Raw genomic sequence first — 12347 nt, 5'->3', positions numbered from 1 at the left:
CCCATAACAGGTAGAGGTGACTTGCTAGCATACTAACAAGGAGTCCTGGGTAGATTTGTTTTGATAAAATAAGAGAAGGAAAGGTGTCGGAAGCAGCTTATACTATAAGGTTATAAGATTGAAAGTTTAAGCACACAAGAAACAAAGGGAAGGAAAGTAGAAGAACTGGTAATTGAGAATAGAACTAATCTGATTAGATTGACAATGGTCTCAATATCTGTGCTAACCAAAAAATGGGTTTTGCATATGTATACATTTTTCCAGTACACATATGTGTGCTACTAAAAGGAAGAAGAGGTTTTGCTTGTTTGACTTTTTTAAACTGGCTCCATTAAATTTCCTCAGTGCCAAAAAAAAAAAATTTCCTCAGTGCCAAAGTGCCAAAGTACACCTCAAAAAAACAAATTCAACTGAGGCACAAAATATTCAATTCCACAGCATCCAAACAGAATTTGATCTGGCTGCTTTTTATTGGGTATAGTTTAGAATTACTGGACTTGTTCATACAGATTTATTTTTTCTTTAGTCCACCTAGAACCTATAACTTTAACAGGGTGGATCCAGGAAAAGGGGAAGTTCCAGGTTCCCTGCCCCACCCAGAAGGAGGCTGGAGCTGAGCTGAGAAGAGAGGAATCTAGAGAGGAGTCTAAGAGAGAAGGAAAGGTGACCAGAAGGAGGCACATGGAGCAGAGAGACATACGAAAAAACTGAGTTTGCTTCTTGATCCTGGACTGGTTGAAACAGATGTGGGTGAGAGACCTGTGCGGAGGTTCACTATGGCACTGTTTATCTTGACTTTTTTGCTCTTTTCCTCCCAGACTTATCTGGCCATTTCTGACCCATTTCTATGGGTTCTGGCCAGAAGGTGCTTTAGTCTTGCAGGCTTTCAGGCCTTGCTTTGGGCCAATCTTTTTTGGGTAGGCTTTTACCAATGAGGTGATGGGTAACTTCGGGTGCTTGATTTAGAAACTATATTCTTTGTCTTTTCTGTATCGCACACTAGTTGTATTAAAGTTCCTTTCCATTAAAGGTCATATGTTTTGTCTTGATGTGGAGGATGGCAGAACATATTTAGAGCAGGCAGGTTTGGGGTTCAGGGTGCCCCTCTCTCCCTGCCCTGTAATATAACCACTAAACAGTGAAATTAAAATGAAAACTAAATTAGCAAATTGATCTTGATGAACAGGCCCATAACTTGGAATTAACACACCTTAAGAAATGAAAGGCTTACTTCTGCCAAATAGAGAAAAGGGCTACATTAGTCAAATTAACCATTTAGTTATACTTTACCATCCAAATGGCGTTCTCCATAAGAGCTCTCTGGAAATAGACCTCTTAGATATGTTATACATGAAATACAAGTAGCAAAAAGTTTCTTCACCATTATCAATGACTCATGTTCATTAGTGATTTGGGATGGAAAAATTGTTTCCTGGGGGGAAAAGATGAAAAAGATTAGTATTCCTTAATGTATTCAAACTGTTCAGCAATTACCATAAATACAATGGAAAGATTTCTGAAGACTTCAAATCTGATATCTTTATAGATAACACCCCCCCAAAAGAGTCAGACAGACTATTCTACTCAAAAGACCCATTGTAGACCTCTAGTCACCTCTGGAATGAGAACAAAACCAGAGGGCAATCAAGGCTTTGTGAGTTGCAGGAGACTAACTGAAGATTGCAGACTGAGAGCAATAAAAGTCCTGAAGACTGAGAAGCTTCCTTTCTTACCTAAATCTTTAGTCCCACCTAATGGAAGAAGAGATCCATATGTCATAAGCTTCTGCCTTTTTCCTAGTTGAAAAAGCAATCACTCTTCTCTCTTTTATGACCTAGAAGACTATAGTTTGAGGGTCTCACCCAGTTATAGGTTTATCAGTGAACATATTCTCTCTGTCTAAGAATCTCATCCTTAGTCTAAGAGTGAGGATAAGATCACTTCTTTCTTGTCTGTAATGTGTATTCTTCCTCTCTGTCCTTGATGCCCCATGTCCAAAAATGCAGGATAAATATCCCTGGTCTGCTCCATTATTCTTTAGATTTTATAACCCTGTGAATTCTCCAGATGAATGCACTGTTTTTCCTTTGATTATGCATCAGATGCTATTTTGATTCCTCATCTTGCTCAAGCACCCAGAGGGGGATGGGGTGATTTATTTTGTGCCTCAAAGTAATAAAAAGGAAACAGGCTTTTGAATATTGCATTAAATTGAATCTCCACAAGTGTGAACAGTAATATTTAGAACTATTTAAATGAGGTTAGGAGGTTAGAAAGAGTAATGACACATGCATTAATCAGCAAACTACAGGGCCCAATATGCCTTGATTCTCCAACAAGGAATGATAGTTTCTACCTCCAGTAGAATTAAAGAGAAGGTTCCCCAGGGGTTTATTTAGGAGATCATTAGCCTTGGATTCAGGGACATGGCACAATGGTCTCACCATGAATGCACTCTCCAGTCTGTTCTCTCTTCTGTTGTTTTGCTTCTAATTAAACCCTATTTGTTGTTCAAATAATTGATTGCACAGGTAAGGCAGAGTAGAAAAGCAGAGATAATTACTCAAGTAATTCAAGACAATTTATTTCTTAATGATCCATGGATTTGAGACCCTTCTCACAGTCCTCAGAACCCAGTACAATCTGTCCTTCACCCCCACAATTCTATACTGTTCTCAAAGTCTCCAAGAGCCTCTATCACTGACTTCTAGGTTCCTTGTCTATATAACTTGCATGCAGCAAGTGATGCTTTTACCTGCACTCTCCCTTTTCTCTCAGCTGCCATAGCATTATTTCTTATGACTTTTTACCTATCCCCCTTTATCTAGCTCAATCTTTTTTATTTTTTCCAGGTTTTTTTTTTGGGGGGGGGGTTGTTTGTTTTGCCTTTTAAATGTTGGTCTAGAATACCTAGAATTGCAGATTCCCCCCCCCTCTCTTCTTGGGTAATTTCATCTAGTCTAACAGCTTCAGTTACCGCCTAAACAGAAAACCCTTCAGGTCCTGTTTTATGTTCTGAACCCCAGTTCTCCTTTCCCCATATCCAATCACTAAATCCTATTTATTCTTTCTAAAAGTATTCTCTTTGTTTTCTTTTTTTTTATGATTTATTCATACAGAACTGGGGTACAGATCAGAGGTACAGGTGGTGAGAGGTTTCACAGAGAAAGAGTAGGGAGCAGATTGATGAAGTACACTGCTGAGGGGAGCAGCAGACCAGACAGGAGAGGTCTGCTGCACCATGTGGGTCAGCTCCCAAAAGGCAGGGGATCAAACTCACAATGAAGCAGCTGCAGCTAGCTTCGCAGTGCTGTGCTTTCAGCTGCTGAGCCACCAGGGCGGGCCCTAAAATCAGTTTTCTCCATTCCTTTCTCATTGCCAATGCCTTGGCTCAAAACATACTTAGTTCTCCCCCCCTTTATTACTGCAGCAGACCTGATCTCCCTGCTATTTGTTCTTTCTATCTTCAATCTTTTCTTCATATTACCATTTCATTATTAAAGAATATAAAACTTATTATAACACTCCCAGTGTTCATATAGATAGAATTCAAATAGCTTTGTGTAATGTTTGAGAACTGTCAAAACTTTTTCGTTGCTTAGTTCTCAAGAGTAGAAGATATAATCAACACATGTCTGATAAATTATTCATACAGAATAGGTAAAGAAGTCCTCAAATTCAAGACCATTCCAAATATCATTATTCATAAGAGCCCCAAAATGGAAAATACCCAAATATTCATCAATGGATAAACAAACTGGTATATAACCACAATGGAATACTACTGAATAATGAGAATTAATGATCTATAACTATACTTAACACATAATGATGAACAAAAGAAACCAGATACAAATGACTACTTCTGTACTCATTTATATAGTTTGTATAAAGTACAAAAACAGTCAAAACTAATTTACACTGTCAGAAGTCAGGATTGTTAAGTCTCTGGTTACCTTACTTATTCAAATTCAGGGGCTTTTTACTACACTACATAATTCTAACTGTTGAAACTTTAATACCCCTATTGCTTAAAACAAATATGACTTCATATGATAAAGAATTCTCAATAATTTTTCTATATCTAGAGAGCTCTTTCAGATATTCTACCTATGATTTTGCTATGTAAGCTTGCCTCTTGGTACACTATTTAGTGGTAATGAATTATCAGTTGATCAATTATCAGTTTTGTCAAGCCACATTACATGCAGCTGGTTAAAGGGTATACAATAAAATTAATACTTTTGCATATATGATATGACAACCCTTTATAAAATTAAATAGCTTGAATGTATAAAGACACTTTGTAATCTGTAAGGCCACATGTAGCAAGGCAGATCAATGGTTAGAAAAGGCCTCTAGAGTTCTGCTACTTCTTTTTAGTACAGGAATTTTTTTCTTAGTTCAGCTGGTCTAATATCTTAAGAGTTGTTTTGATATTTTTTTTGGCTGAAGCTTTCTCAAGAGTTTTTATTGATGTTTTTATGGATATCTAATATGAAAATACTATAACTCAATTATGGAAAACACATAACTTTTTTTATAGAGGTTAACTTTGGTTTACAATGTTGTTTTAGAGGTATAAGATCTCCCTGTTCAGGTCTTGGTACCACACCACGATCACCACCAAAGCACCCATAGTCCACCCTGCCCTCTCCCCCTCCTCTTATTAAATTATTTTAATAAGATAATGTACTAATGATAAAAGTGAATATTTGATAGCTCAGCTGTTGAGTTACATGATGTTAGGCAAGTTATTTTATTTCTCTGTGCTTTAATTTCCTGATTATTGGGAGGGGTAACTGAAATAATATAAAATCCTTGGCACAGAGCCCAGCACATGGTAAGTGCTGAATAAATCTAACTTTTATAGTTATTGTTGTTGTCTTAAGTATTAAATAGCATAATTATACAGGCACTTAAATTTTTCTGGGAGAAATAGCTCATGCAGTCCAAAGTACAAAGATCTGTTTATATCAAAAGGTCAATTTTTTAAATTTGCAATGAGCAAAATAATTGCCAAGCTGATTACAATTTATATACCCAACTCAGCATTTTCTCCTCAGGAAGGAAGCACACTTAGGCAACAAAATGAGATCAGGAGTCTGCTTGGGGCGTATGTTGAATGATGACTTGCTTTCTCTCTGCCCTAATTTTGTTTCACCTTCAGTCTTTCCTATTTCTAGTTATAATCCTAAAACCATTATTTTATTCACTTTCCTGATCACACCCACCAACTTTCCATTGATTATGGAATAAAGCATAAATTCCTTAAGTCTGGTTTTTAAATCCAGTTTAATTTGTCTCTTGAGTTCCTGTTCTATCCAACATGAGGAAACTCCTCTCCAACAAGGTAGGTTATTTGTTATTCTCTAAAGCACACCATGTTCACTTTTTATTCTGAGCCCAGGTACATGCTGGGTTTTCCTCACAAAATTATCTTCTTTCTCTGCTCTTCAAATTCTTTTCATTTTCATTATTTAAGGTCCACCTTCAGTCCTCTCTCCTTCATGAGACAAACCATTCTAGGATATATAAAAATCTCTCAATTCTTATAAGTTGTACTGTTTTACTCTTTCACATATATGTAATACACACACTACTTTGTGCATTAACTTCTATAAATTTTATTTGCCTAACTAGATCATAAACTTTGGATGAAGATCCTGTTGTTGGTTTTTTTAATGCAGAAGTAGTAACATTATTTCATATATATTAGATAATGTTGAGCTCTCAATGAAAAAACAAATGATTCATTAATGAATGCCCCAGGACAAGATAATCTCAGATGAACCCAGAAAGGTTGCCTGACCCTGGCATGCTCACCCAAGGCCCCAGCATCCAAAATTTCATTACGTTCACTCCTTCAATTCTTACCATTGCATCAGGAGTTTCCTAATTTTTGCAGGAAGTGAATGTTTAACAAAGAACCATTCTTTTTAGACATCTGTTTGTCCCTGATTTCTTACACTACAGAAAATGTAAATACATAAATATGAAACGAGGATGTTGCAAAGTTGCTTTGTAGAAACCTAATTTTCTAAACATTCACAGTCAATTAGGCGTTAAAATGAAGACGGATTCTGCCAGTATGTTACATGCCAATTAACTGAGAAAACTGCCATTCAAAAAAAAAAAAAAAAGCTTCAAGTCATGATTTTAAACTAAGTCACTAAATAGACATTGATTTTCTCTTAATTCTTAATATACCTTAGATGTCTTGTGAATTCTGATGGAATGACAAAGTTGAGCAGTGGCCATTATAAAAATGTATCAGGATTTTTTAAACAAGTCAAACCTGTTAAAAGAAATAAATTTTAGAGACATTGCTTAACATAATACTTTAATACACCCTCTGCTATTTTGCCCCATTTCAAATTGAAAATTTCCAAAAATTAAAATTAAAATCAAGGATAGTTAAATATAAACTTTTCTAAGTTGTTCAATTTAGAGAGAAATTAAATGAGCTACTTTTGAAGATGAAAAGATGCTCTCCCTGGTGACACAGTGGGTTAAAAGCACAGCATTATGAAACTATTGCAGCCACTACAGCACAAGTTCGGGTCCCTAGCCAAGTGAGTCACTCACATGGCACAGCAGACCTCTCCTGGTCTGCCCGCTGCTCCTCTCAACAGTGTATTTCAGTCAGTCTGCCTGTTCTGCTCCCCACTCTCTCTCTGGTGAAACCTCACCCCCTGAACGTCTGGCCTGTACCCCAATTCTGTATGTATAAATAAATAAATCTTTTAAAAAAAAAAGAAAAGAATACAAAATAGTTCTAGGAGACTATTGTAAACTATAAAATGAATCTAAGTTGGAAAAAAAAATCCTTACTGTGAATTTTCTAAAGAACATATAATTAGCACTGAACTGTATTCTTTGGAAAATCAATTTAATAAGCAGCTTTATCTTCACTACCAATTTTTAAATAAACTTGACATAACATCTCTGGATTAATTTTTCTAACTATAAAATGCAAATTTAAGCTGAGTTTCTTGTTTCCAAAGACATGTGAAGGAGAAAAATAAACTGTAAATTACCTAAGAACCAACAATATGTTACTCATCCTTGTTACTCCCATAGGTTATAACAGTGTTCTGTAGTACTGTAGGAGGGGCTCAAAAAAATTACTGAATTAATTATATTGATGTGTAATTGATTTACAAATTCAACCCAAAAGTTGAAGTATAAAATCACACCCATTAAAAATGCAAAGTTAACAAGTCCTGGAGATGATGTGGAGAAACTGAAATCTTTGTACACTGCTGATGGGAATGTAAAATGATTTAGTCACTATGGAAAACTAGCCTTAAAAAGTTAAATAGAAATACCTTATTTCCAGCAATTCTAATTTTATGTATACATCCAAAAGAACTGAAAGCAGGAATTCAGGTACTTGAATACCAATGTCACAGCAGTATTCTTTACAATAGCCAAATTGCAGACACAACCCAATGTCCATCAACAATTATTGATAAATGGATTTTAGTGTGATTTGTGCAATATTAGTCAACCTTAAAAAGAAAATTCTGAAACATGCCACAACACAGATGAATCTTGAAAACATGCTAAGTGAAATAAACCAGATACAAAAGGACAAATATTATATGATTCCACTTATATGAAGTAGGAGTAGTCAAACTCATAGAAGCAGAAAGTAGAATTGAGATTAGATGGGGCTGGAAGGTAAAAGGAATAAAGAGTTTAACTTACTGTTCAGGACAATGAACATTTTCTAGAAATGAATAGTGGCGATGATTACACAACACTCTAAATGCTCATAGTGCCTCTGAATTATACACTTGAGAATAACTGCAGTAGCCAGTTTTATATCATGTGTATTTTACTTCAATAAAAGATGTTAACATTTAAAACACATCTATTTTTCACTTCTGTTGTTTCAGTTACATAAAAAAGTGACAATCAAAAGTCTTAATTTAGCTTCATATGGGGCTTCTTTCAAGATTTTATAGCATTCTTATACACAGTTTTAAAATAACCTATTCAAAGAAATTGCATTTTGGATCATCCTGGATACCTGTGACTTGTTTTGTATATAGATGAATGCAAAATTTTGGAAGAGCTTGCAAATAAAAGAGGCAGAATTATTGAAGACACTGCCACAAGGTGGTGACAGAGATCATAAACAGGTAATATTTAATTCTCTCAAATTATTTCTTCAGAGCAGCACAAGGGGACGCTCTTAAAATATTTTATGAGATTGAAAAGCACCTAATTGTCCTTTGGTTCTTAAATATTCAAAGATATAGATATTTGTTATTTTTTTATCATAGAGTACAAACTTTATTTCTGAATATAACCTTCAAATCTGATTCAACGCATTAGTTGGGCTTCCTCTCTGACAACCTCAAGAAGTAAAATGGGAAAAATAAGTAAAACAAGAGTTTAAGCTCTAGTTTTGGTCTATTAAGCCATAGTAAATTACCCCCTATTGGGGTAGTTATTAGTTTTGGAGATAATAAATAAGAGGAATAATTATTTTAAAATAGCTTTCTATATTGGTGGCTTTTTATAATTCCTCCATGATCATGAAACATTTTTGTGCCATTTCTAGATAATCAAGCACTGAAAATAGCATCAACCAATTAGAGCACAATTCATTCCCATTCCATATTTTTGAAATGTATGAATAGCCTAGGTCACTGAAAACTCTAAAACATTCAGAATATTTGTTTTTGAGAAAGGATTCAAAGCTAGTCACTATTAGTATTTGGTAAGTACCTGAGGAATTAACATCTATAAAGTAAGTAAAGTTAAATTTCATAAACACATGTGAGTGTATACATGGAACAATAATTGGCAGTATAATCTAGTAGAGACTTTGGAGCCTACAAACCTAGATTCAAATTCTGCTTACTCACCTAGAAGCTGTATGACTTGATCAAATACTAAATCTTCCCAGGAATCTGTTTCCTTTTTGTAAAATGGAAATTACTGAATTGATAAGAATATAATCTTCTCAGGGCTCTTAGTGTTTATAAGAATATGTATTTATCTGGAGAGATAACATAATATAGTGATGATGTCATTTTGGAGTTCAGGGTCCTTGGGTTCACTCTGTGAAAGGTTTCGCCAAAGGTCCCCTTTCAGTAGTATGCAGCAAGTTCCCAGGCGAGTTTCTCCATGAGACACTCAGTTATATTTAAAGAGCAGGTTTATTAAGGAAAAGAACAGAGGAGCAAGGGACAGCTGCCCCACAGGGACAGGTTTGCTGAAAGAAGCCTGCATGGTTGCAGGAAGGCAGCCTTAGGAGAGCACCCTTTGCTGAGGGGGGTCAGTGCAAAAAAGCCCGGGCATGGTACAGGTCACAGACATATGCTGTCCTACAGAGGAAGGGAGTGGGTGAAAAGAGGCACCTGCATAGGCACAGGTGGGCAGAAGACTGCTGCCCCCGGCCAGGGCAGAGACTGCACTAATATAGTCCTTTTCTCTTTGGGAGGGGCTCACTCCTTTGGGCAGGACCTGTTTGCTCTGATTTTGGATAACTGTGTGGAATCTCACAGCTGGCTCAATCTCTGTATCTTTACCCTCAGGTCTGTATTTCTGATATTCCCTACAGCAGTCTGATATAGGAGTTTCTATGACTGGGTTCATGGTCATGTTAGTTCCTTCTGCCCCCACCTCCTTGCATGAGTCAGGTTTTAACGTTGTGATCTTTCCTTCAGGTTTTCTATTCTTTTCTTCCATCGGTGTAGTAACTGAACTCTTGGAACCAAACTGCCTAAGATCAAACCTCAGTCTCCCAATCATCCCCATAGAATCTTGGGTTGTATGTCTGTCTCCCCATCTGTAAAATGGAGATAGTAGTAGTACCTACTTTGTAGGGTTCTGTCACTACTAAATGAGTCATTATTTATGCACTGACATATATTTCATTATATATAACAATGCATATTTGCTTTTTAAAAATATATACTGTTAGTGTTTGAACTCCTACTTTTCCCTCAGCCTCCCACTTGTTTTTTACTGTCTTCTTCATATTTTTTTTCTCCTGCACATTTCTTAGCTTTCAGTGTTCTTTAGGGCCTGTCCTAGGAGAGAAGCTTTTTTATTTCATTTCTTTTTAAATTTTTAACTTCTAAATACATTCCCAGGCTGAGCACACTCACATTGTTCCAATTATTGTTTAAATTCTAATGATTTGTACATATATATCCCCATGTATATTTTACTGAATATTCCTTGTCTGGAACATCCTCCCCCATTCCCGATTCCTACATTGCCTAGATGTGGCTTAGTATACTTTTCTTAAGGAATTACTTCCTGATTTGCCACCACCAAGTCTGGGTTATGTGCCCATTGCAATAAAATATTGTATCATGGCTCTATTTCTGTATCATCCCCCACCATCACCATGTGAACTAATAGAAAATAACATTGTGTCTAATTCATCATTATTTAAAGGTACAATTCAGTGGATTTTAGTATATTCACAAAGTTTGCAACTATCACTATTTAATTCCAAAAGACTTTCATTACCTCAAAAAAGAACCCCTAAGCCCATTAGTGTTAGCTAACACTCCCCATTCTTCTCTCCCCTGGTTCACAAGGGGATGCGGTGTTTGTCTCACAGTTTACCTATTCTGGGCATTTCATAAACATGGAATCATATGTGACATTTTGTGTGTGGTTTAGCTCACTCTCGAATCTTCCTAAGCACTATCACAGTGCTAGAACAAAGTAGGTGCTCAATAAACATTTGCTGAATCAGCAGATGCACACTACAGGAACAAGGAAAAACAAAAGCCCTAGAAAAGAATTACAAAATTTTAGAAGTTGAAGGAACTTTAAATTGTTGGCTAGTCCAAACATTTTATTTTCTAGATGAAGGAAATCAAGGTCCAGAGAAGTTAATTGACTTGCCCAGGGTCAGTCAACCAATAAGTGGCAAAAAGAAACTAAAACTCTAGAAATTTTGACTCACAAGTTAGGGATTTTTCTATAATGGCTCTCCAAAAGGAAATCCTCCTTTGCTTTCATTCCATCTAAAATGACTCACCACCAGCTTTCTCATGTTGGGGGTGCCTCTTGTTCTTGTACATTCTAAAGATGAAGGCATTCTCTAGGATGATTTAGGAAGGCAAAAAAAAATCTAAATACTTTTTTTTTTTTTATAATACCTAGGCCCCTTTCAAGCTCTATTGCTACTGTTGTTTTCCTGTTGAGCAGGTATTTTGTGGAGGTCTCCTAATGAAGTACAAACCCTTCTTAATTTTGAACGCTCACAGCCTACGGCCCCAGGAGGTATGACTCTACAGATCACGCACTCTCAGAGAGCAGCTCTGATGTTTTTTATCACCTTGTTCTGAACTCATTATCTAAAAACTAGGAGAAATTTCATAGCTACAGATAAGAACAAAACTCTTTCAAATGCCTTTCATTTCTATTTGGCTTGCATATTGCATCTACAAAACGTCTGGAACCTCACCAGCCATCAATACCTGTCCACTCTGTGACAAGATTATAGTCTTCTTAAGAAAAAGGCAAGATTTCTGTGCTTTTTTCAGATACAAATTCACTCTGGCCTTGCCCTTGCCCAACATCTCAACTGCCCTATTTAAAAATGATGGCACAGTTGGGTAGTATTCTGCCTTTTATGTGTAAATACAAAATTTAAATAAATATTAACTAGCTGTTATTTAGATAATTAAGACCTGAGTCAGTTTGGGTTTTTTTGGGCTTTTTTTTGGGGGGGGGGCCATTCTGAGTGAAACAAAAGCCAGTTTTATTACATTCGTGCAGAGACAATAATTGTTGGTTTCCTGATGCCCTCCAACCACCTTTCCCAATCCTCCAAACCATTTCCCCCGCCAGAAAATCCTCTTCTAACAAGTCGATAATATCCAACAACTGGATTCGAAAGTGCAACCAGATGACCTTCCTTACATGTGCAAGATAGGAAGGATGGCTTAACCAGGGGCGTGCATGCCAACACAAATGGGCTTAGCGGGTCCGTCAGGTTGGGTAAGAGAGAAGCTATCCCCTACAACTAATGAACTTGTTCATTTTAAAGGAAAACCTATCCGTGAAGGAAGGTTAATGTCAACAAACTGTGCCAGAACAATGGGGCATCCATAGTCAAGAAAACAAAAACAAAAGCTCAACCTAGGTCTAAATCTGACATTATGTACAGGTATCAATCCAAGTGAACCAACAGGTAGAACTATGAAGAGGAGGTTCACCGGGTCACGCAGCGCTTTCACAGTTTGCTTCACATTTATTTATTACCCACCGTTCGCAAACCCCACTTGGCCCCATATTGCCCCTCCCGGGGCTGAGTCAGCGGCTTCTTTGGTGTGAACCGGGTGTTTGTTCCTGCCCTTTTG

The 12347-nt window shown here is 36.6% G+C and overlaps 1 protein-coding gene across 1 annotated transcript in view; it reads right to left on the bottom strand.

Moving 5' to 3' along the window:
- HORMAD2 (HORMA domain containing 2) overlaps positions 1-6261 on the bottom strand; it is a 78762-nt gene extending 72501 nt beyond the window's left edge. The window contains exons 1-2 of the mRNA XM_012730921.1: positions 6211-6261; positions 1291-1432 (exon numbers count right to left, since the gene is read on the bottom strand). Of these exons, the coding sequence (XP_012586375.1) occupies positions 1291-1432; positions 6211-6261 (193 nt within the window). The remainder of the gene's footprint in view (positions 1-1290; positions 1433-6210) is intronic.
- Between the last annotated feature and the right edge of the window lie 6086 nt (positions 6262-12347).

Source organism: Condylura cristata, unplaced genomic scaffold, assembly GCF_000260355.1.
Source record: "Condylura cristata isolate star-nosed mole 26May11 unplaced genomic scaffold, ConCri1.0 scaffold00029, whole genome shotgun sequence".
Classification (NCBI taxonomy): domain Eukaryota; kingdom Metazoa; phylum Chordata; class Mammalia; order Eulipotyphla; family Talpidae; genus Condylura; species Condylura cristata.
The sequence above is the reverse complement of the archived record's forward strand: the minus strand, read 5'-3'. Positions and strand labels throughout refer to the sequence as shown.